The sequence below is a fragment of the Scomber scombrus genome, chromosome 12 (assembly GCF_963691925.1).
Source record: "Scomber scombrus chromosome 12, fScoSco1.1, whole genome shotgun sequence".
In the NCBI taxonomy this organism is placed as follows: Eukaryota; Metazoa; Chordata; class Actinopteri; order Scombriformes; family Scombridae; genus Scomber; species Scomber scombrus.
The window spans coordinates 9,657,528-9,683,205 of NC_084981.1; the positions used below are offsets into that span (position 1 = coordinate 9,657,528).

Here is a 25,678-nt window from a genome sequence, read left to right on the forward strand (position 1 = left end):
TCACCAATGATTTATTTTCCAACCCAACATGTTTAACACAAGACAGTGCATGTAATGTAACATCACTGTAAATACATTTAACCGTTTCCACTATAGAATAAAATGTTATTTACTGTAACATAGAATACTGTAACACAGAAAATAACCGGTTTATCATTTGTCAGAAGTTAGACGGATGAGAATACACACAACATTTTTTAAATTCATGATATAACAACATCTTATGTTTCATTACCTGATTATTAAACACATAATGTAAGGTCCTTTTTTCCATTATGCACCACATACAATTGGGCTGCTGGAAATGTTGGGGTTGCCCATTAATCTCAGGGTTGATGATTTGACCTCCTGACAACATTTTGAAGTGTCCTTGAGCAAAACACATATCCCCATACTGAGAGCCATTACCATAGGTGTGTGTGTGTGTGTGTTTGAATGTGAAACCTAGTGAAGCTCTTTGTATGGATCTCAAGTTAAAGTACTATGTACTGTAAGTGCAGTTCATGACCATTTTCTTACATAATCATAATTATTACAGTATATCAAATAATTTGATTACATTTCAGAAATCTGAAAAGACAGATTCCCACACGCTCCTCTGACATATCACAAGTCCTTGTGATGATCAGATGGTTTTGTTTTGCTGATGCATATTATTTTGTGTTTTGAGTATCTGAGCCCATTTCTCCAGCTCTGTCTTCAGTTTAATTGAGTCAGGTCGGTCCTCTGGCTTCTCACAGAGCATTGACGTAATTAGTTTACTCTGCAAAAAACAACAAAAACAAACAGAAATCTCATCACTAATAATAATACATGCTGACATATTGCAACATTTCCTAAGCTCCACTCTAAAGTTTCCTCACATAAACTTCATTTAGGCAACTGTCTAATGAAAGTCTTTTGAAAGTGCATCAACATCTTCTCATAATCTCATTTGTACGGTATGGACATTATTCACATGCAAAACTGATTTTGCCTCCTTATTCTTTGAGGCTTCACAGATGGAAAACACAATAAAAATACTGCTTTCTGTAGCAAGTAAATCAGTTAGCATCATGCAAGAATAAGAATATATCAAAACATTGTGGCAATTTACCTCTTGGGGAAAAGCCGGTGAAAACTCTGTGGGGAACTTATGACTTCTGACTCTGGGCCAAATCTGGTATTCATGCAGTGACAAAAGTATGAAAGAACATGTTAGTTATCCACATTTTTTTTAACCAATTCACATTAAAGTGCTGTCTTATCTGCTATCTACACTTATTATTCATATTACAGTATACCGAAGAGAAATCAACAACTGTTACTTTGCTGGTTTCCTATTTCTGTGTAATGGATATGGGCCTGTACAGTACAAGATGCTAACATTATGCCCAAATTACCAGTTAATCTTTAATTATACAGCATATGTTACATTCTGTCCATGAAAGACTCACCATTGCTCTTTCAGAGCTAGTAGACAATTTCCAAAGGAGTTCAAAGTATATCAACCCCAAAGCAAAGATGTCCACCTTTCGGTCATAGTTCCCCTTTTTCTGTGATAGAATAAAAACACAATATTGATAAAAGGCACATCAGCAGCCCAATGCTTCCCCTCAATCACCATCATAGTTTAAATAGTTATGCTCATATGGTAAATGAAGCTCTTGTTTTTACTGATTTAAATGTTCAATTAAATTAAATGTTCTTTGGCATAAAAGCTGTAACACACTGGCTGCAAACAACACAAAAATAAAGAAGCCAGCATATTTTACATGCTACCACCGTTGATTAGAAAATGCTCTTCTCTCCAGGGTATCTGATATATCGTTGAATACTGTTTGATTTTACAGCTCTCACTGCTGACAGTAAAGACAGGTGTGGCTGAGCTTCAGGATATCTGGTGGAATTGTTAGGTGTGGCAGCTGTACAGGTGTTCTACTGCAGTAACACAGTTAAAACAATTATACAGAAGAATGAAACTTTATTGTCATTAACAACCATCTCACTTGTTCAGGAGCCATGTAAGTTGGAGTCCCTCTGTCCACTGTTCTCTCTACCATATCATTATCATCATCTCTGGTGACCAGACCAAAGTCCCCAATCTTCCACTCATCCAGTCCAAACATGATGTTTGAAGGCTAACCATTGAGAAGGAAAAACAGAAATGAAAACAAATGAACAACTAGCTCCTTGTGTGATGGGTAATAACAGAAGAGGTAGTAAACTCGAGCTTTTAACAGATTTTTGAAAATGTGCTTGTACTTGAAACTAGCATAAATGTGTCTTTTAGTACTGTACAGCAAAAGTCTAAGTGGTATTGAACTATGATATGACTCCTGTATTGATTTTGCCTTAGTCATACACTGTAGTGTTGCATCTCACCTTAAGGTCCCTGTGGATGAGCATCTTGGAGTGAATGTATTCAACACCACTGACTACTTGCTGAGCAATGCTTAGACTTTCTTCTCTTCTCTTGGAGGCTTGCAGAGTGTTCTTTGTAATCCACTCCTCAAGTGTTTTGTCACATATTTCCATTTCAATGTAGAGGAACAATGAATTACGTTTTCTAGAAAAATAAGAAGAGAGAATGGGTTTTAATTACTTACCTTAAACTTAATAAAAAGTTAAGTCATAAGGTAAGTATATGCAGCTTACCCAACAGCTCTGTAACAATCATCATCTTCATCCCATTTGTATCCAGACTTCTGCCTCCAAAATGTGTAGTATCGAACAATATTTGGGTGATGGAGGTCTGATAATTCCTCCACCTCTCGAAGAGATTTTCTGATCCAAAGAATAACAAGAAAGTCCACTGGTAAACAAAGCACAAACACTGTTCATGTTGCAATGTAGGCTGGAACTTTTCCACTGCATACTTACTCTTGCCATCGCACAACTTTTACAGCAAAATCCTTTTTCAGCAGTTTACGCCTTGCTTGGAACACACAACCAAAGGCCCCATGGCCAAGACATTTTATGATATCATAGTCTTGTTCAAACCTGTTGAAATTAATGCAATTTTTTAATTAAAAGGTAACAACAACAACAACACAAATATTGACTGCACATATTGGGATACAGATATAAGAGCATAGCAGTAAAAAAAAAGACACTACACTACAATGTATTTTTTCATACCTTTCATACTGGGTTGATGTCTCATTGAGACCATTTTCGATGTTCTTGTTTTTGACAGCATCCTGTGAATGAGATAGGACACAGATTTAAAATGCTGAAAACTATGATGATTACTAAATTGTGCATTCTTTAGGTTCTAAGATATATGTGTAGTCTGACATGTCATGTAGTATATATTGTTTATATTGACAATCTCTGCAGATCACTGGTTTTCACTGGTATTGCATTTACAGAAAAATGCAGCTCTCTATGTTCATAGACAAGACAAACTGAATTTTCTTCATCTTATAATATTACTTCTATTCTGCCACTAACCACATACCGAGCAAACAGAATATAAAAGGTGGATTTTTCTTTCAACAATCACAGTTTTTTAAGATTGTGAGAAAAATAACATAACAGACCTGATCCTTGGAGGACCACGATTCACTGAACAGTGCTGAGTCACCTGTACCCGATGACATGCTTTGTGATGATGAAAATGATTCCCTATAATATAATAAGAGGCATGAGTCCAGCTTTTTCAGGATTGAGCTCTACAATCTGCTGTAACACTAATATCATTAAGTGCCTTACAATGAAGTTGGTGTTGACAATTTACTTGATGCATTATCCTCAGATGTGGTTGACCTGAAGGACACCTAAAATGCAAAAAAATAGATAAAAAAGTCAAATAAAAAATAATAGTAATAATACATGCAATATTGTTACAATGCAGCATGTTCTAAAAAAAATGCTATGACCTTGTTGGCTGTCCCTCCCTGCAATGTTTGAAAACTCTAGCCAAATAGTGCTGAATACAGTATGTCTATATGCAGGGACAGTTTTTATTGAAGAACAGCACCAATAATGAAAGAAACACTAATCCTGCAAAATGTAACTTCCTATAATTTCTTCATAGATAAATCCTCCAGCCAACTCCCTGGTGGAAAGCTTTTAATGTGAAGCAGCAGCAGGAATTGTTTGGTTTGCATCAGAAGTAACTTAACACGGATGTGATACAACAGTAAAAATAGATTAAGGATATTGTAAATGACTGTAGGAGTGAAACTGAACACCAAACTACATCATGGCCCGGCTTGGTGCTATAGCTAAAGCCAATGTGGCTGTCAGACTGTTGGTTTTGGAAATCCAAAACAATTTCGCAACACAGGCCCAAATGAAACTTTATTGCTCTAACAATTCCACTAGTCTGTTGCACTCTGTAAACATTATTCCTTATGAGTGAAGATGTTCCCTTTAACTACAACATTTTTTTTTATGATCATGAGAGAACAGACCTGAGCACTGTAAGGGTTTGATGAATTGCAGAATATTATTGAGTCACTTGTACTCATGGGGAAGCGTTGTGGTGATGATTCCTGGGATTCCCTGGGTAAATATAATAAGATACATAAGTATAGTTGTCTTAGTATTTAACCCTATGAGCTACTCTCCTACTAATGATAAGTGCCTTACAGTGCAGCTGATGAAACTGAAAACTCATCTTCGGACCCTGTTGACTTGAAGGACACCTAAAATGCACAGAACAAAAATGTCCCCGTGAGCAGTAAATTTTGAGGCAGACACAACAGAAAAAATCTACAGTTAAACTATTCTTCTGAACTATGTTTGATGACATAAAAAGAGTAGAAAATATGAAATACCGTGCTGTCCCAGTCTGACTGTTCTTGAAGAGCAGACCAGGCCAGCTCAGCTGCCTTTTGTCTGGCTTCCTGGACAGTCTTACCCTCACCCACATCGTATTCCTTTTTGTCGATCCTCAATTTGTAGAAAAATCTGAGTGATGTTTTGAAAAGAAGGACATTGTTTAAATTTAATATTGTTAACAAATTAATATCAATTGACAGTTAGCATCTGTTATGTCTATTCAGGTCACAGAGGTTCAATCATACTCACTGAGGCTTGTGAGCTGGGCCACATCTCCTCTCCTCAATGAATGTATTGGAGCGTTTTGTTTTCTGACAGTAGTGGTTGACCAATCCTATGAAATTCGTCTCCGTATTGCTTTCATCTTCAGAGTTCACACACAGGCTTCTTGTCTTATTACTGTAAGAAACAAGTAACATTACACACTGATCAAAACCGCAATATTAAACAATGCATTGCTATTGTGATTCACCCACCACATGTCAATAAGATGTTGATTTGGTTCCTCCTTTTGTTGACCAGATGCAGAGTTGTAATTTGCATCTGCAGTCTTGAAAACAGAAAAAGTACAGTTTTGGGAGGGTTCACATATTGTACTGTGGCCTGATGAGTAAATGACACTTTACAACACAATGAGTTTGAAGGTTAGCCAAAAGAAACTTCTGTGTATTACTACTTACCTCTACAGTTTTACTGCCATATACATCATCATATACGAGCATGGCTGCTTTCTCTTTAGCTTCCCTCGCTGTTTTCCCATAGGCATTTTGGTACTCTTTATCGCCAACCACAAACCTACAGCATCTAATATTAAAAAAATATTTGATTAATTCATGTTCAAAATAGCGGAGTATGAATTTAGATGCAGTGAAGAGGCTTACTGTGTGGCATTATCAGGTCCCAATCTTGTTGACTCCACTGGCTTTATTGACACCCTGTTCTTCTGGCCATATTCATTGAGCCAACAAATATAGTTGGTGGTATTGACCCTTGTGTGATCTGTTGCTGCAGAAGTTTCTGTCTGTCAAGATAACAACAAATATACATTAAGGAAACATATACCATAAATTGGTCTTTTTCTTTTAAATAAACACATTGACATGCTTTGGTTAAGCAAAAAGGAACCTTAATCTTACTGAGTCCTCTGGATCCTGTTGTTTGCTCAAGGATTTCAGGGCATTTTCAGCTGCATTTTGTTTGGCTTCTTTCTTGGTCTTCCCCACACCATTAGGACAGACCTTACCATTAAGGATTACCCTCTGGGTAAATCTGTGGAGGAACAGTAAAAACTTTGTTATATAGGACAATTAATTTGAGTTGGTAGTGGGGTGCATAAAATGACATGAATCTACACTATAATCAGCCTCTAGGAGGTAATACATGAACTTTTTGAATAGTGATTATAATCAAAGACACTATTACAGAGTATGTTTATTCAGACACTGTACTTAATTTTGAGGTACTTCCAGTTCATAAAAAAAAAAAAAAAATCAGTTCTATTGATTGTAATAGATCTGTTGTTCCACAAGGTGGAGCCATGTGGACTAAAGTCATATAGGTAATATGTTGTACCTTCCAGCAGTGTGGTAGTTGTTTAATTGTGAAAACTTAATAGGCAGTTTTGGAATATAAAAATAGCATCTTAACAAATCCAATTAACAATCCAACCCCCCGAATTTCTTAAATAGTTTAAACACTCCAAGCACAGACTACAATGAAACTCACAATTTGTTTATATTATTTGGCCATCTGGGATTTGTAAGGGTGATTGGCCTTTTAAATAGTTTGAGGAGCAACGTGCCAAGAGTGACATGGATACACTTTGTTGAATATACTCTTAGATTTAGAAAAATACCATTCTACTTCTGCCAACTACTGCAGCAGTTTAGTTACATCTCACTGAGGAGGGGCGGGAGGGGGAGGAGGAAGAGGAGGAGGAGGAGGAGGGAGGGTGCATCAGTGCAGGTGGCGCAGCTTCATTTAATGTAACTGGAAGCTGACTACACATTCCACACTTTCCAGGAAGCTTTCCCAACACAGCAATTAATATTGATACACTGATGGTGGAGATACAGAAATGTCACATTTTGAAACACCCAGGTTACAGGTGGGCCTTGGCTACATAACTCCTGAGATATAATGTAACTCTGATCAACACCCGATGACCATATATAAAGAGGTGGATACGTATCATCCAGTTAACACAGTGTGATAATGGTAGTCGGTAGTTAGATAGTTGTCTCTAACTTACAAGTAGTAAGGTGGCATTGTTGATATTTTCTGATATAAAATAAGACCATGATGACTTGCTGTTTTTCTTTGCGGTATGATAAAAAAAAGCACCACCAGTAACAGTATCCATTTCTGTCGAGCACGAATACGACACAAGTGACAGTGTCATTCCCAATGTTATTAGAAATGAATACAACTCACACTTTAGCATGTTCAGGGCCGACAGAGCCGAGGTCCTCATAATTCAGGTTCCAGCGTGTTTTCTGCGCATATTCGTTTAATTTAGCCACGTAGTTTCCAGACGCCATTGAAAAAGTCACATCGGTCAGGATTTGAGTTAAAAGGGCATACAAATGTGATAAAAAAAATGAGTACAAAGTTCGCAGCGGTCCTGTCTTTTCCACCTCCAATCTCACTCTGCCGTGCTCTTCCTATTCAGCTGACTAATATCTGTAAGTTTCGACTTCTCCGTAAGTCATTCAACGTGCACGCCTTTCAAGTAGGCTACTCAGCTATCGAAACTGAAAGTAATATTAGTATCCAGTTGTTGTGTGGTTACTGCGTGCGACACATGGGTATTAATAACTTCGCTGGTTTGATTTTCACATACGACTTTTGCTGCATACCTTGCTGTCCACTATCTTATAAAAAAAACAATAACCATAATCTTCAAATGAAACTGGACACTAACAGAGTCATCCTAGCTGACAACTGCCAAGACTGAAACAATCTTCCTTAAACAACTGCGCTTTCATTCTAGTGCAGCAGAAAATGCTTACAAACATTACATTTTGCACCTTAATATGGTCATTTGGATATGCCTAAATGTAAAGATTCTGTTGAATGGCTTGCATCGAATTTCTCAGGTCAGGGTAAATGTTTTCATCTCCTACATGGAAGATTAGGGCAATTTTTTGCTGTGAAGACACATCACAGTAGCATTTGAAGCAACCACAGGAGAACACCAGTGTCCAATAAGACACATATATCCTGGATAAATAAAGTTTTCAAGGCATCTTCTGCTCATCTCATACCACAAAACATATTCAACATCCTGACAGGTGCGACACTTACCTCTTGTTTCTCTCATAATCGTTCCTTCAGATTTGTTTCTTGAAGAAGTCAATTCTTAAAGTTTAACTTAATTTCCTGTCAGGTTGTATTAACAAACTTTGTTTTTTCCTCTCTACACTAGAGTGCCAACAACACTGCCAGCATCTCCGCAGAGCACAAACCCCGAAAATGTGACGTAGTTAAGCAAAATACCTATTGCTATCTCTGTTAATATGGCAGGAACTGTGGTATCTGTGATAGTTTCTAACAGTTATGTTTACTAAACTAAAAAGTATCCAGCTGCGCTAAAAATACAACAATACATAAATGAACAGCACAGTAGTTGAATGATTACTACACACTAGTTGACAAATGTTTTAGTTTTTTAATTAAGCCTCTTCATTATGAAGCAAAGGCTGTACTGGGGCATCACTTTGAATTCCTTGAACCATTTTCATCATAGAATACATAATTTCAATGCCAGTTAGAGTAATTACCCATTATCTAATTATTTGTTAAACATGCATAATGGTCTGAGTTGAATTAAGTGCTGCTTTCAGTGAAATATAATGACTGAGGTTTCTTTGTCATCATGATAGTGATAAATTATGTTACATCAGTTCATAAAAACAAAGTTAATAAAAAAGACACTCCAAGTACATGTCAATTGGAATATGATGCTCAACAGTCATGTATGTGATCTTTTGTGAGAATAGTTTCTTGTAATAATCACACAGTCTTGCTGTCACGAAGCATGTTTTTTAGCATCAAAGTTGTATGAAGGTACTCCTCCAAATCAGTCTTTAATTTACTTGCTTCAGGTCGATCTTCTGGCTTCATGCACAGCATTGACTTTATAATTTGACTCTGCAACATAAAAACAAAAAGAACAGCCATTGAGATCTCTGTAATATAAGTGATGTCAAGTACTTCTGCAGCCCTTCTCTACATTATTTTCCACATGCAGACTTACTTGTGCTACGTAACAGACTGAATATTTTCCACTGCTATCTGTTTCGATTGATTGAAATTGATATTTCTCTTATTATTCGCACCATCACCAGTCCTGTTTTGGCTACTTGACCTTTTGGGGCTTCACAGATGAAGTATTCTAACAGTGCAAACCTTTGTACCACAGCCTCACTAGTGCCCCTGTTGAAAATACTGTTTCATGTGTTTCAAGTGCATTGAGAAGAAGCTGATGTACCTCTTTGTGAAAATACTGTAAAAATCCTTGAGGAAAGTTCTGGTTTCTGGCATTTTCCCAAATCTGGTATTCAAACAGTGATGAAAGGGTGAAAAACATGTAATTAGTATGATACAATTAAAAAGATGCTCAATTGGCTTTTAGCATGGAATAAGAAGAAGAAGAAGAAGAAGAAGAAGAAGAAGAAAAAGAAAATTTGTTTATGAACAACTCACTGCTTTCCTGTCTTGGCCAGGAGGGAGGTTCCAGAGGAGTTCAAAATATATCAATCCCAGAGCAAATATGTCCACTTTTCGGTCGTAAGTCTTTCTGATCTTCTGTAATAAATAAAGAACTTTATATTAACAGACGTCTCTTTTGCCCTACAGCATCACTAGTGGTTAAAATCTCCACAGGTTACCTTTTTAATGTCATTCTTTAATAACCAATATTCAATAATACAGAAGCATCTGAACTTTATGTAAACAACAGATGATCTAACCTGCTCAGGAGCCATGTACGATGGGGTTCCTTTGTACACAGTCCTCTCCAGCAAGTTTTCAACATCGTCATCATTCTCGGCAGTGACCAGACCAAAGTCCCCAATCTTCACTGTTTTATCCCGCCCAAACATGATGTTGGCAGGCTAACCAGAGGAAAGAAACATAAACATGTAACTCCATGAAAGACATGCAATAGTAACCTAAAAACCTTGTCTGGTTCGTCTCACCTTCAGGTCTCTGTGGATGAGTTTACTGGAGTGAACGTACTCAACTCCACTGATTATCTGCCGTGCAATAGCTAAACTGTCTTCTTTTCTCTTGGAGTCTCGCAGAGATTTCTTCACATTCTGTGTGTTCTTCTCATCTATCCACACTCTGAGTGTTTTGGTGTCACATAACTCCATCTGAATATAGAGGAACTTTGCAGGTGAATTACCAGTGGACCTTAGAAAGTAAGAAAATAAAATGGCACAATGACATACCTTAATTTTTTGTAAAAGAGTACAGTTAAGTAAGAACTTTGGTAAATGGATGAGACTTACTGGGTGGTGCTGGAATTGTCAGCAGCAGTGTCCCACTGGTAACCTGAATCTTCCATCCAACATGTGTAGTATCGAACAATGTTAACGTGGTTAAGGTCTGATAACGCCCCCACCTCTCGTAAAGCTTTTCTGATCAAAAGAAGTTCAGGAACAGTAATAAAAAAAAAACTCCATGCAGAGCTCATTTTTAAAAAACATCATCATTTAATAACTGACTTACTCTTTGCAGCGGACAATCTTTATTGCAAAATACTTTTCCAGTAGTTTTTGTTTCCCCTTGAAAACACGACCAAAGGCTCCTTTGCCGAGGCACTCTATGGAATCAAATTCTTCTGTGAACCTGCTAAAAATATTTTGATGCAAAGAGTTGAAAAAAAATCAACATATACTTGGGGTTGTACATATATAGACGACACAAAATAAAGCCTGCAGAAGTACTTAAAACATGCAATTGTTGTAATTAAATTCTCCATACCTTGATATGACTGACTTGGTTGAAATGTTCTCACTCAGACTAGTTCCTATATTGTTTTCATTGAGATTGGCCATTCTGTGCTTAATGAATAAAATAAATTCACGATATTGAGATTAAAGATACACGTAAATGTAGAAAACAAAGTTACATGATTATTCAGTATCTTCAACAGCTTTACTTACCTCTTTGGGTCTCTTTCTGTGGACATTTTGGAAATTTGCTGCAATCCTAACAAGACAAGGAAAATAATAATGAGCAAAAACAGGTAAAATATTATGTACTGTAGCTTTATAGTGTGTGTCAAAACATGGCATACCTTATTTTGGGCTTCACATCAGGACTTTGATCCTTTGTAATGAGAAGTAAGAAAACATATTTCAACATACATACATACAAAGTCCCTTACAAAGTTAACTTACAGTATCAGTAATTTCTCTGGAAATACTGACAAACTCCTGCTCTTGTAATACTATTACTTGTAATACTATTAATTTACTCTCTGAAACATGCACAACCCACTGTTATTACTAAAAAGCTTTTTGATAATATAGTAAGTCACTTTCACATTCTGCAAGTGAGTAATCAAGGCCAGTTGAGTAATTCTACTGTTACATAAAATATAAATTAAAGCAACTCGATACAACTTGCTGCAATAGACTGAACATGACAAACTGAGGAACCATGACAGTATAAAAGGATTACATAGGAATAACAGACCTGAACTTTTGGGGGATTTGATGAATTGGTGCATACAACTGAGTCACGTGTAGTTGTTGGCAAGCTTTTTGATTTGGCATCACTGGACTTCCTTAAAGAATGCAATGAGACAAATTAGGACAACATTCTCAACATCAAACTTTACCATCTCTTGTACTCTTGTTCTCCTAAGTCAATGCCTTACAGTGCGCATGGTGGTGTTGACAGCTTGGCTAGAGCACCATCTTCAGACACAACTGACAATAAAGATACCTGAAAGCACAAAGGAAGTTTTGCTCTTACACAGTAGCATGAATGTTGTATTAATTGATGTGACTGTAGCCATGATGGTAGAAATGTCTCTTTAAAGGTATACTATGCAGGATTTGTCAATTGGTGTTTGTAAACACACAGCATTCAAAGTCGGCAGCTCAATTAACGAGAGAAAAATGGCGCATTTCCACTATACAGTTCTAGCACTACTCGGCTCGACTCGGTTTGGTACCAGGAACGACCTTTTCCATTACTTCATAGTACCCACTCAACGTGGGCGGGGTCATCATAGCACGGCTGTGTGAAACTGCCGTGACTTCGTGGTATACGCGACACAAACACATCAACAATGGAGGACATCGGGGAGATGGTGTACTTGCTGCTCGGTCTATGGCTTTTTGTCACACACAAAGCAAGAGAAGAGAGCTGAATCACTGTAACTATTGTTGCTGGTATTTAAAAATGCTGGGTTTGATTCTTGTGTCGGACATCGTGCTCATGACTCTTCCAGTGACAACACTCTGACCAATCAGTTGCCGGTAGTCTGTTGACGTCACATTTTAGAATCGGCTCGACTCGCTTGGAACCTCTCCAGAGCAGGTACTAAAAAAGAACCAGGTACCAGGTACTATTCCTAATGGAAAAGCAAAAAAAAACGAGTAGAGTCGAGTCAAGTCGAGCCGAGTAGTGCTAGAACTGTATAATGGAAAAGCGCCAAAAGAGAGCTGTGGCAGTTGAGTGAGCTAGAAAGTGAATGTAGAGCTTCATCCAGTCCGCTGTGGCCTCTCTGCTCTGCGTGTGTGTAACTCAACCTAGCCCTTGGTGAAGAAGACACACAGACCTGCAGCTCTTTATACATCCATGACACAGAGACAGAGAGCAGAGTGGGGCAGACAAGAGAGGACCATACGGCAATGTAACCTGTCACAGGTCACAACCTCACAATGTGTGCGCTGTTACTGAACACAGCAAAATAATAAGAAAATAAGAAAATACAGGCAGGCGGCAGAGTCTCTGCAGATAAATACACCTCCACACACTTCTACTGGGTCATAAGTGATGACTGAAAGGGGTTATTTTTGTATGAGTCTGTATGTTGTGTTTTTGTTTTTAGGAAAATCCTACATAGTACATCTTTAAAAAATAATGGGTTTTTTTACAACCTGGGCCTCAGCTTGTAGTTTTGGCTATCATTTCTTTGACTTTATGTTGACATTTTACTTTCCAATTGTATTGTATAGAGCTGTAGTTCCTAAGCTTTTTAAAGACCACGGCACCCTTCATAATTTTCTCGGCCAAACAGGTCCTTTCATCTGTCCCAACTTTCTTTTGAACTTTATATCAGCAAATCTATCCATCTCTTGTTCTGACAGTTGTGTTGTTTAATAACAACCTGCGGTGATGAGCTGTCCTATCAATTTTAGCATGACCATTTAACAGGGTTTTTATGAGTATTTGAATTGTCATTGCTTATTCATCATTGCTTATTTATTCTGATATGTGAAATGTGAAATAAAAATGTTGTTAATAAAAAATGTCGCCTTTTTTTGTAGATCATTCAATCACTGGATAAAGATGAGGAGGTGAAAAAATGTCTAGATACACCGTTACAACAGAGCGGCAGGCACAACCACACACACACACAACCTTGTTTAGAACCGGCTGTACATTTTTTAAGTGCTGTCACCAGATCTCAACAAGTATGCTGACATATGTGACACAAATTGTAAAAATATTTTCAACATGGTTTCACAAAAAGGAAAATATAGATTTTAGATGATTTATAGTAAGCAAAAGTAGCACATTAAAACATATTTTACTAAACAAAAAGTAAAAATTCTGAATACCTTACTGTCCCAGTCTGACTGTTCTTGGAGAGCAGACCAGGCCAGCTCAGCTGCCTTTTGTTTGGCCTCCTTGATAGTCTTCCCCTCACCTACAGGGTACTCCTTGTTGTCGATCACCAGTTTGTAGAAAAATCTGTGCAGGCAAGGAGGAAATATTTTAAATCATTAGTGTTAAGATTGCTCTCTCACATCTATCATTCTTTGTCTATTCAGGTCACAGAGGTTCAGTCATACTCACTGACGGATATGAGGTGGGCCGCATGCGTTCTCTTCAATGAATGTATGGGACCGGGATGTTTTCTGACAGTACTGGTTGATAATTCCAATGAAATTTGTCTCTACAAAGCTTTTGACCTCAGTCTTCACACTCAGGTTCTTGGTCTTATCACTTTAACACCAAAGACAAAACGTTTCTAATTAAAACCTTTAATAACCACACAGAGAAAAAACTAAATGTTAGTTCATGCAATGTTTCACATAAAGAATCAAAATGACACAAGTTTGTGCTCACCAGATCTCAGACACATTTTGATTCAGATCCTCCTTTTGCTTGATTGGTGTACTGCTGCTTTTCTCATCTCCAGTCTTGACAACAAAACAGTATGATTTTATAATAGTAAAATGATTGCAGTGTGGCCTGGGGGACATTTGGAAAACCCACTTGCATAGTTGTGACAATAGTATTACAACCAAGGTGAAGCATTTCAATTCCATCCAAGAATTTATGCTAATTTGTTGGACTTTAGATAGAGACAAACTAAGGTTTATTCAAACTCACCTCAGTAGTTTTACTACCACATATCTCATGATATACAAGCTTGGCTGCCTCCTCCTTAGCTTCCCTCTTTGTTTTTCCACAGGCAACTGGGTACTCCTTATCGCCGACCACAAACCTACAATATCTAACACCACAAAAAAATTGTGACAAAACAACTACACATAAATATTGTAAATGGACTGTACTTATATAGCGCTTTTGTATTCTAGTCATTCACCCATTCACACACACATTCGTACAGTGATCGTGCATCAGGAGCAATTTGGGGTTATGTATCTTGCCTGAGGACACATGGACATGTGGACTGGAGGAGCTGGGAACTGAACCATTGATCTTACGATCAGTGGACAACTACTCTACCTCCTGAGCCACAGCCACCCACATATATGGATGCATCTTTAAGACTTACTGCATGGCATCATTAGGTCCTAATTTTGTTGACTCCACCGGGTTTATCAGCAACCTGTTCTTCTGGCCATATTCATTGAGCCAAGATATATAGTTGATAGTGATACTTGTCTGATGATCTGGTGCTGCAGACACTACTGCTGAGGTTTCTGTCTGTCAAGACATCAACAAATATACATCACGAAGACTGTTGTGATTTAGGAATTTACATATTAATACAAATATTCACACAGGCAGTAAATCAATAAAGCAGTAAAACAATCTTACAGAGTCAACCACTTCCTCCAACAAGCCGATAAGGGCATTTTTTGCTGCGTATTGTTTGGCTTCTTTCTTGTTCTTCCCCACACCATCAGGATACGCCTTACCATTCACGACTGCTCTCATGGTAAATCTAAGAAAAAAATGATGAACAAACAATCAATACTGCGACTATGACATGGGACAAGTTTATGAGTTGAAATTGAAGTACATATGCACATCATATAAGTGCAACGCTATTAAAAACAGCATCAAGTCAGATCAAAACATTCACATGATCTGATTAACTTTAATGGCTTGGATTACGTGTGCAGGCATTTCTAATCTTTTCATTAATGGAACAAATGAATGCCATACTGCTCAGCATTTAGGATGGATTTAAAGTGAAAATAAGTTATCCCCTTTTTGCTGGAGACCCGGACCCCACTTTGAGAACCACCAGGCTACAGTAAATGTCATACTTGTCAGACAAAAAAAAAAACAGTCTGCTTTGATGACGGACTTCTGTCTTTGTATGCTTTCTTGTGGAGAGGGCACTCATCCCCTCCTTTACCCACATCTCTGAGCAGGGAAGTAAGCAACCCCCGATCCATTTATTGCGTCATCACGTAGCCTAGACGCAGTGTCATTTCCACTGTCAAACGAGTACTACCATAAAGTCAATTTCTGAATTTAAAGTTGTTTGCACTGTGGACTGCTCTCATGCTGCAGCATTTTACTTAGATAAAAAAATAAAAATCCTACGATTATTTTATAATAATAATATTATAGTAAATGAATGTGTGGTTGTATATAGTGACACGCTGCATGACTGTGTAGAAAAAACACAATGAGAAAGTAAACATTCCTGGAGACATTGAATGACCTGAAGAAACATGCAGAAAACACCTATTGTCTTATTTTCTACAAATAAAAACTGTGGCAATTTAGTAAATATACACATGGGAGCTTTAAGGTTCATGTGTGTGTTTGTGTGCATCTAAAATGGAAATACTTTGAACTGGCATCCATATACATACCCCATCATCCCATTCAATAAGGGCCTGTGCTGTTAATACTCCAAAATGTGTTTAACTCCTATAATAATCACACATAACTTCGCAGGTGTTAAGAAACTGTCTTCAACTCACGTTTTAATGTGATCAGGGCCAACAGATCCGACGTCCTCGTATACAAGGACCGAGCGCATTTTCTGTGCATACTCGTTTAGTTTAGCTACGTAGTTTTCCGTTTCCATCATAAACGACACAGCGACCTCACATAAAAATGAGAAAACACAGTGCTAATCTCAATATAGTGTGAATCTCTATCTATATAGTGCATCTTTTCCGTTTACATCTAAAGTCTGCCTCCATGTCTCCATGTAAGTTTCGTTTTCTCGGTAAACGTCACGGTTCAAACTGGTGGTGCCTTCAAGTGATGTCGGATATATGAAAACTGCCTCAGCAAACATGAACCAGTTGATAAGTCGGGGAAAAATGACACACCTTGGAAACTATGGACAACGTCTCAGTGTAGGAGTGATGTGTTTGTTTAAGCTAATATCCATATTCTGTCAATAGTGTCGATAATAACGTTTGCTTGAATTTATTTAAAAGCAGCTGTAGCTAATTTTCATACGTGCCTAACTGTTTTTCACCTAAACAAAAGTTATTTTGTTAGCTTGTTTAATAACTACAGTTCCTGTGAGGTTTTTATACCGCCTCTACAGCTAAGACTCATGGAAGCTGTAGTTGTTCAAAGCTAATAATCGTTAAGGAGGCACTCAAAGTGTTACTGTATAGTGGCAGATTTCTATGTTGGCCACTAACAGTAGTAGTAACATAGCACATTTACTCAAGTACTGTTTATTTCAGTTGCTTTTAGTTTTAAAATACTTATTCTTTAATTAGGTAGTTTTTATTTCATGCTAATTTATACTTTCACACACATTTCAGAGGAAAAAGGGAGGCTACCTGGTAGTATTTAGCATTTCAATCTGTAATCAAAAACTTAAGTGCAAATATATTTTTAAGTCTACCATTGACTCCTGAAGTTCCCATTTTTTACAATAAAAAACTTGTAAAAACACATTTGTAGTATTATTATTTTCTGGGACTATTTCCCCCCCCCCCCCCCAATGAATTATGTTTTCAAAGCATTTATTCAATTTTTTGTATGAAAAACAACAAAATATAAGGAACTACCTGTCAAACTAATTAAAATACAAAGTAATATAAAATGGAAAAACTCAAATCAATTATGATAGTGTGCCATGTAGTGTAGTGTCTGTGAGCCAATTCATATAAAAATCAACAGTAATCACAGTGTCACAGGTGTGGAATAAGTCTAGAACATTTTTACAATGTATGTATAAAAGGTGTCTTATCAGAAAGTGGTGCCCCAAAAAATAACTCAATTTTCCCCAAAGTTTTGTGAAAGTAGCCTATTTTACTGGTAGGCAGTTAGTGTTCCCTCTGTTAGACTCAATTTGACACTAATAACCTCCAAGTAATGAGTGTTTAAGTTACAGGAAGTTTTGAGTGTACTTTTCACTGTATCCTTTTCACCAACCAATGGTTACTGTGAGAGAAATAATCAGGTGAAGCAGTTTTAAACTGGGCCATCAAACAGGCACCATTTACAGTACCAGCTAATCTAAATGTTAGATCATCATCAGTGACTAACTACAAACCAGCCAATCCAATTAATAATACATATTTATATTTCATAATCTCTCCTAAATTCTTTAGTTCAGTTGAGAAAAATGTTGATCCATTCAGAGAACACATGTGCAACTATTTATTCTTATCGAAGGACATTTAAAAAAAGTTAATGTATTTCTTAAAGGTTTGCTCCACCAAAAATCTAACTGTATAGTGTCAAATACTCTCCCCATGTATTTAAATGTATTTACTACATCTTTTTAGCTTGCCTGGTTCCCCTTCATTATGGCCATGATAGAAGTCCATCATTCCTGGACACTGAATACCTGCAGCAGGAACTCACATAATGCCTGTAGCAATTGTAGCTGCATGAGAGGGCTGCATGGTTGTCTCCATATACAATATAGACAATGAATAATATGAATATGAAGTGTGAAAATGAATAAACATGTTAGCCCAGATAACTGCTGATTTATTTTTGTAAGGCAAAGGTTGTAATGTGACATAATTTCGAATACATTTAACTGTATCTGTCCACTGTCCACCACAGAATAAAATGTCATTAACTGTTGATACAGAAATGATCGAGCACATAATCATGTATGACTATAGTAACACTTCATAATTCCATTTTCTTCTAAAAAAATAAATTCAAACAATTCAATTATTCCCTGATTATCAAACACACAATCTTTGGTCTCTTTTTCCATCATGCACCACATACTGAGGCTGCCCAGTTGATGACTGGAACGCTGTGGGAGAATTTGGGTTGCCTATTAATCTCAGGACTAATGATTTGACCTCCTTTCTGTATGTTGAAGTGCCAAAGTGTAAGAGCTCTAAGTGCAGTAGGTTACCATCAGAAGAGACAGATTTTCCACGGACCCCTATAACATATTACAAGTCCTTGTGATGATCAGACGGTTTTGTTTTGCTGATGCATATTATTTTGTGCATTGAATATCTGAGCCCATTCTTCCAGCTCTGTCTTTAATGTTCTTGCTTCAGGTCGGTCCTCTGGCTTCTCACAGAGCATTGACATAATTAGTTCATTCTGCAAAAAAACAAAAACAAAGACCGGCTGATGAGATCTTTTTAATACTAATAATAAATGCTGTCATGCTGCAAAATTTCTGAAGCTTTTGAAACTGACATTTCCATCTGCCATACCATGAAATACAGCTTCATGTGGCAAGTTAATCAGTTATAGTATCAAAAGAATGTGAACATACCTCTTTGGGAAAATTCTGTGAAAATTCTTCAGGGAGCTTCTGACTTCTGGCATTGGTCAACAGCTGGTATTCATGCAGTGATAAAAGGAAGAAATAACATGTTAGTTTTACTTATACAGTACCGTTACCTATACTTTTGATACCTACCAAAAATGCTCAGTCTACGGGTAAATAACTAGTTTCTTATTTGTGTGTAATAGACATAGGTATATATGTTATGCTAACACTGTCATGGCAAATCACTGGTAAATGTTTAAAGTATACAGCATGTTACATCACATGTTACATAAAGTGTACATCTTATTTAACAGTGAAAGACTCACCACTCCTCTTTCATGGCCAGTAGAAAGGTTCCAGAGGAGTTCAAAGTATATCAACCCCAAAGCAAATATATCCACTTTGCGGTCATACCTTTTCTTGTTCCGCTGTAATTAAACAAGAATACACTATTAACTTCAGGAGCCTAATGGGTTTAATCAGTATGATGGATTAAATGAAATAGTTATGCTTATGGGATAAATGAAGTGTGCCAGTTTTCACTGCATTTTTGGAGATTTTTTTTAAAAGGTTTTTTTCAGCATAGACACCTTTATTCAACAGTAGACAGACAGGAAACATGGGAGAGAGAGTGGGGTGTGACATGCAGCAAAGGACCTCTGGCCGTGACATGCGTTCTAACCACTTGACCACCTGCACGCCCATTTTTGGAGCATTTTAAAGCAACATTACAGAAAGTATGGAAGTATGGGAACGAGGGATGGGGAATGACATGCAACAAATACCTGATGCAGAAAAAAGTTAAGGGTTAAGATTCAGAAAGCTGGGAGCCTTCCTAAGGATGGTGGGCATACACGTAGTCTAACTAACTGTGCCCATTTAAAGAACATGTATTTCAAAATAATAATACAGAAGTTAAAGCTAACCTTTGTTACATTTTTACATATTCAAAACGCTATTAATGAGGTAATGGCACTCTAAAATGTTAGAGAGATCCACCAGGCATAGAGACTAATCATTATTCCATTCTCATAATATTCTGTGAAAACTCTGGCCGAGCGACCAGCCTGTTTTCCCCTTCCGCATTACGTAATCGTGCGCAGCCCCACCCGGAAGAGAGTCTGTTGTGGATCCACGGCATTATAATACATCCATGATCCACGGAGATAGCCATAAACAGCCAGTAGCGACTGACAATGACTGACAAAAGCGGGCTACGGCTTTCACCTCCAGCACATGCAAATACACTGAATGCCTGATGACATTTTGCTGAAAAACACGTAATGTAAGAAAATTCCACAGGACATTATTAATGTCAACAAAGATCATCTTACTTGTTCAGGAGCCATGTAAGATTTGGTTCCTGTTTTGCCAGTTCTCTCTGTCTGTTTTTTGTCGTCATCATCATCATCATCATTCTCAGCTGCAACCAGTCCAAAGTCCCCAATCTTCACCTCTCCACCCTGTCCAAACAGGATGTTGGCAGGCTAAACATTGAAAAGCAAAAACAGAAATTAAAACATTAAAGAGGACACATTGTGCTCTTTGTGATTTTCTGTTACTTACATACTGTTATGATATTGATGTTAACATGGTCAAAGTTCCAAAATTCAGTATGTAGAAGTGATCTGTGCAAGTCAAAAGCCCAGGCTTCAATCCGCTCTGAGCACTTCATTTGCAACAGTTCTTTCTATCTCACTGAAGAGCTGATATCAGCTTGTTGTTCCAGACTGAGGGATGACTACTAAGTTAAGTTGGTACTAGTCAACTATCTTGCAAAAAAACCCACCAAAAAACGTAGTAGTAGCTGCAGACTGCTATGTGCATGCGTATTTGCTAATGTGAACTTGCCACTTTTGAAAGAAACCAATACCATAGGGAATGGGGGTGTGTGACTTTTTGAGATATGATTTATGACATAATTAGAAGAATACGTTTGAGTCATAAATGATGATGATGGGGCACGTGATCATGATATGTAAATCCCTGGCTGCTGAATTATGACAAATTTCCTGCTTTTATTATATAGTGAAAGTAGATATGACATGAATGGAAAGGAAGAAAAGACTGGGAATAACATTCAACAAAAGGTACCTGACTGGACTTGAACCATGTTGCTGTTCATGTCAGTATGTAACCCTAGACTACCTGGGCTTGGTAGCATTTTTTTTTTTTGCCAGTTTGAACACTGAGATAGAGAATCTTCATGGAGTATTCCTGCATGAATACATAATTTAATCAGAGGGCTCTCCTGTTAATCTTTTTTGATTACTGCTTTTGAAGATTCAGTGCCTTTAGGTTAATAAACCAAGGCACCTGGTCCTCATTGTGTACACTTACAGTACCAGTCAAAAGTTTGGACACTCTTTCTCATTCCAGTCAGTGAGAAGATGTGTCCAAACTTTTGACTAGTACTGTATATATATGTATATACGTGTACATGATTTCTTTTCTTTTCTTAAATACAATATATCATTAACATATGTCACAAGGATCTGTAGAAAAGACTACAGAAACTAAAGACTAAAGAGTACAGAATGCCTTGGTGGGTTTACTGAAGAACACCTTTTTTGATACATTACAAAATGTAAAGGGCCAGTACTCTGTAACAGTGTGGTCTAGCCTTACCCACTAACTCACCTTAAGGTCTCTGTGGATGAAGTTCTTAGAGTGAATCAACTCAACTCCACTGACTATTTGCTGAGCAATGGGTAGGCTTTTTTCTCTTCTCCTGGAGTCTTGCAGAGTTTCCTTATTCTTCTCATTTATCCAATCTTTAAGTGTTTTGTTGTCACACAACTCCATCTTAATGTAGAGGTACTGTGATGAAGAATTACTGGTAGACCTAGAAAAGTAATATATAAAAATATAAATAATAACATATCTTTGTATTTAGTAAATAAAGACAGTAAAGACATTAGTAAGTGGATGGGACTTACTGTGTAGTGCTGGAACTGTCAGCTGCACTGTCCCTGTACTCGTATTCTGAATCCTCCATCCAACAATTGTAGTATCTAACAATATTAAAGTGAAGGAGTTCTGACAGTGCCACCACCTCTCGTAGAGTTTTTCTTGAATGAAAAAAAATGTCTCAATTAATAAAACTCATTCTCTAATTGATACATTACATGTACAACAATGCTCCAGTATACACTGAAAACCTTGCATACTTGACTTACTCTTTGCTGGGGACAATCTTTACTGCATAATAATTGTCCACCAGTTTTTCTCTTGCTTTGTAAACACGACCAAAGCCTCCTTTAGCAAGACTTTTTATGGAATCAAACTCTGAAGTAAACCTGTTCAGAGTTAAAATACAAAATAAAGACCATAGAAGTATAGGAAGATGTGATAACATTGCAATTAAATGTTTTACGGCAAAGTTTTTCATACCGTGACTGGGTGGATGTATCAGTTGGCCTGTTTTCCCTATTTTTGTTTTTAGCAGCATCCTGAGAGAATGAAAGACATGATACAGTATTTTAAAAGGCTAAATAAACTCTTATCTAATCATAAAAAATAATAGAATTTCAATGGCTAATTGTCCATTAGATGACTATATAAAATGTGAACATATGCTCTTTGCATGTAGGCATACAATGCCAAAAGGTAGATACTTCTTAAGAGTGGCTGTCCTCATACGTAAAATGGGGTACAACGTTTACATCAGTTTGCATCTTATTATTCTGTTGCTCTCTCTATGTACAGAGTGTTTTTAAGATAATGTGCAAAATAACAGACCTTATCGTTTGAAGGGTTGGATGAATCTGTAAAGACTACAGAGTCACTTGTACCCGTTGCCATGCTTTGTGATGATGCTTCAAGAGACTCCCTTGGAGAGTACAATAAGAGACATTAGTGCAGTTTTCTCAGTATAAGGTCAACAATCTGCTTTCATATTTGTGTCAGTCAGTGCCTTACAGTGAAGATGGTGTTGACAACATGGATGGCGCACTGTCTACAGACACAGCTGACCTCATGGGCACCTAAAATGGACAAAATACCTTTTGACTTTCACAGTGTAGTGTGTTCCAAATAAAATCATGTACCATGTTATGGCACTGCTGAATACATGATTTGTTAATGTAACACTTTACCTCAGTGGAACTATTCATTTCTTATCATTGTCAACCACAGTTTAGCCAGAAATAGCAACAAAATACAAACATAAAAAATAACAGACCTGAACAGGGTCCGATGCAATGGTCAGTATAACTGATTGACTTGTATTCCTTGTTATACTTTGTTGTGATGTCTTTTGGGATTGCCTTTAAATTACAAAGGAGTACAGTATTAGTACAGTTATATGGGCATCACGTTTCTGTAATTACTAATTAGTAATGTCAATAAGTGCCTTACAGCATAGTTGGTGATGTCAACAATGATGAGGTACTATCTTGTGATATAGATGACCTGAAGGACACCTAGAATGAACAAAATAGCAATAAGTTTAGGTTAATTTCACCTGTGTGAAAACATTCTGATAGTTCTACATTTTAAACCACAGATATGCAAAAGTAGCTGGTCTCGAGATCTCCCACCACTATTATTCAGTCAATATCACTCACTTTTTAACATGGTGGCTCCAAGGGACAAAAAACAGAAAAAATATGCAATCAACATTTTACTCAAGTGGTGTATAAAACCTACTGTATATCTGATGATGAAATGGGAATAGAACATATTATGCACGTAAAAATCTACTAAAGTGAAATATTAAAACCATATTTTATGATATAAATACATAATATTAAATACCTTACTGTCCCAGTCTGACTGTTCTTGAAGACCACTTGAAGACCAGACCAGGCCAGCTCAGCTGCCTTTTGTTTGGCATTCTTGGCAGATTTACCTTCAGCTATGGGGTAATCCTTGCCATTGATCACTGCTTTGTAGAAAAATCTGTGTCAGAAAGGAGGAAATATTAAGATTTTTATATCATATTAACAATTAGCATAGAGTTTTTAGTCTCTATACAGGTTACAGAGGTTCAGTCATACTTACTGAGAGTTGTGAGGTGGACCACATCTTTCCACCTCAATGAAATTAAGGATTCGGCATGTTTTCTGACAGTAGTGGTCAACGATTCCAATGAAATTTGGCCCTCTCGCCTTTTGGTCTTCAGACTTAACATCCAAGCTCTGATAAGCAATCTTGGCTGCTTCCTCCTTGGCTTCCTTCTTCGTTTTCCCAAAGGCAGGTGGATACTCTTTGTTATCAACCACAAAGCTACAGCATTTACTGTAATACCATAAAAACCTTAATTAATTTCAAAATGGTAACAAAAAAGACAAAATAAATAAGTATGTTGTTAATGCAGGGTGGTGGCTTACAGAGCTGCAGTTTTTGGCTCCATACTTATTGACTCCACAGCCTTTAAAGGGATCTTTTTCTTCCCACAATACTTATGGAGCAAGCTTATATAGTCATCAGAGACACTTGTCTGATAAACTGATGCAGTTGGATTTGCGCTTGCATTTTCTGTCTGTCAAGAAACAACAATTACATCATCAGTGACACTTGCACTTTACATTAACATTTCACTTTTGACAATCCAGTATGCTCTGACTTAACAAAGAGGGATAATCTTACAGAGTCAATTGGGTTCTGTTGCTCCATCTCCAACAACCTCAGGGTATTTTCAGCTGCATTCTGTTTGGCCTCCTTCTTTGTCTTCCCCACACCGCCGACATAGGCTTTACCATTCAGAACTGCACTGATAGTAAATCTGATGAGGAATTGTAAGACATTTGGTTATACAGGCAAGTTGACATGATGATGTTCAAGGTGGTGAGATGGAAAGAATATTCCAGATTAATCTCCAAGGAGTGAATTAATCAATTTATCATCAATGAACATTTCTATAACAGAACATTCAGAGAAATTGATTAATTCTTTTTATAGGATATTATTTTAATGTATGGATGCCTAAATGTTTTGGGTGTGCATACTGTCGAATGTATACTCACTCTTTGTGGATCATTTATTTGTTCATTACATTGACTTGTTATAGTGTATGGCACAAATGACTTCACAGATGTTGATCCACCTTAAGCAATTGCCGGAAGAACGAGTTGCAGGTTGTTATGGCCATAATTCATACTCTAGCTGCTAGTCGACTTCCTGCTAAAATGTTACTGACTGTTTTTTATCTTGATATTCAACCAGAGGTGATTTTAGACCCTTTTTAGGAATGCTCTAGCACCCCTAAAAATTAATAAATTATTATTGTATTATTCAACACTTGCAGGGCACCCAATGTCAAATTTTCCCACCTAAAAGAGGTCTGATCCTACAATCGCCACCGTACGGTGGTTGAATACGGTGGCGATTGTAGTACACCCACACCAGAAATAAGTATAGTACTAGTATAGCATAAGACGAACCAAAAGCATACTGAACTTACGTTTTATCATGGTCAGGGCCAACAGAGCTAATCTCATAGCTCAGCTCCCACTGTTTTCCCTGTGCGTACTCGTTTAATTTTGCAGCAGAGTCTCTCGGGTCCATCATTAATGGATTAGATTTCAAAAAAAGATGTCTCTAAAATAAATATATATCTTAAAACTCACAACAACTGTCTCTATTTGGTTTCCATCTAAACTGTGCTCCTCGGCCAGCTTCACCTCTTCTCTCTTCCTAGTCAGCGTATTACCCGATTTAAGTTTCGATTTCTCTGTATAAACTCATGCACGCGCTTTCCTTAATGTTGCAAAGTTTATGGACACGGAAATGACATGCACCAAACCCATAACAACTGGAAACGACGCAGGCAAAGAT

At 37.3% G+C, this 25,678-nt stretch overlaps 3 protein-coding genes across 5 annotated transcripts; all 3 read right to left on the reverse strand.

The window, feature by feature from the left end:
• Positions 1–7,485, reverse strand: LOC133992165 (interferon-induced, double-stranded RNA-activated protein kinase-like). The gene is made up of 19 exons (XM_062430869.1): positions 7,204–7,485; positions 5,907–6,039; positions 5,652–5,791; positions 5,451–5,574; positions 5,247–5,320; positions 5,020–5,169; positions 4,767–4,899; positions 4,579–4,634; positions 4,401–4,491; positions 3,697–3,761; positions 3,525–3,609; positions 3,121–3,182; positions 2,863–2,982; positions 2,638–2,766; positions 2,365–2,548; positions 1,989–2,120; positions 1,437–1,535; positions 1,097–1,159; positions 1–763 (listed from the first exon to the last, which is right to left on the reverse strand). The coding sequence occupies exons 1-19, from the start codon at positions 7,308–7,310 to the stop codon at positions 626–628; spliced, it is 2,085 nt and encodes a 694-aa protein (XP_062286853.1). The 5' UTR covers positions 7,311–7,485; the 3' UTR covers positions 1–625.
• Positions 7,486–8,426: 941 nt separating this feature from the next.
• On the reverse strand, positions 8,427–16,419 carry LOC133992164 (interferon-induced, double-stranded RNA-activated protein kinase-like). 3 transcript variants are annotated; one of them, XM_062430867.1, is made up of 19 exons: positions 16,155–16,419; positions 15,031–15,157; positions 14,765–14,916; positions 14,356–14,479; positions 14,089–14,162; positions 13,816–13,965; positions 13,578–13,710; positions 11,663–11,730; positions 11,479–11,569; positions 11,078–11,109; positions 10,944–10,989; positions 10,762–10,841; positions 10,507–10,629; positions 10,287–10,415; positions 9,972–10,188; positions 9,744–9,887; positions 9,478–9,576; positions 9,263–9,325; positions 8,427–8,922 (listed from the first exon to the last, which is right to left on the reverse strand). In XM_062430867.1, exons 1-19 carry the CDS (start codon positions 16,262–16,264, stop codon positions 8,785–8,787), a joined length of 2,100 nt encoding a protein of 699 aa, XP_062286851.1. In that variant the 5' UTR covers positions 16,265–16,419; the 3' UTR covers positions 8,427–8,784. The 3 variants fall into 3 exon arrangements, with proteins under 3 accessions (XP_062286851.1, XP_062286850.1, XP_062286849.1); XM_062430866.1 differs by having other exon boundaries at positions 9,478–9,579; positions 10,507–10,626; positions 16,155–16,418; XM_062430865.1 differs by having other exon boundaries at positions 9,478–9,579; positions 16,155–16,418.
• A 1,605-nt stretch (positions 16,420–18,024) lies between these two features.
• On the reverse strand, positions 18,025–25,524 carry LOC133992167 (interferon-induced, double-stranded RNA-activated protein kinase-like). Its single transcript, XM_062430871.1, is given in 18 exon segments — positions 18,025–18,723; positions 18,902–18,964; positions 19,225–19,326; positions 20,233–20,385; positions 21,539–21,743; positions 21,838–21,969; positions 22,078–22,197; positions 22,292–22,350; positions 22,640–22,730; positions 22,820–22,884; positions 23,082–23,166; positions 23,258–23,322; positions 23,657–23,692; positions 23,695–23,800; positions 23,903–24,139; positions 24,232–24,383; positions 24,491–24,626; positions 25,305–25,524. Coding segments are annotated over 18 exon segments (2,052 nt in total). The 5' UTR covers positions 25,412–25,524; the 3' UTR covers positions 18,025–18,585.
• Between the last annotated feature and the right edge of the window lie 154 nt (positions 25,525–25,678).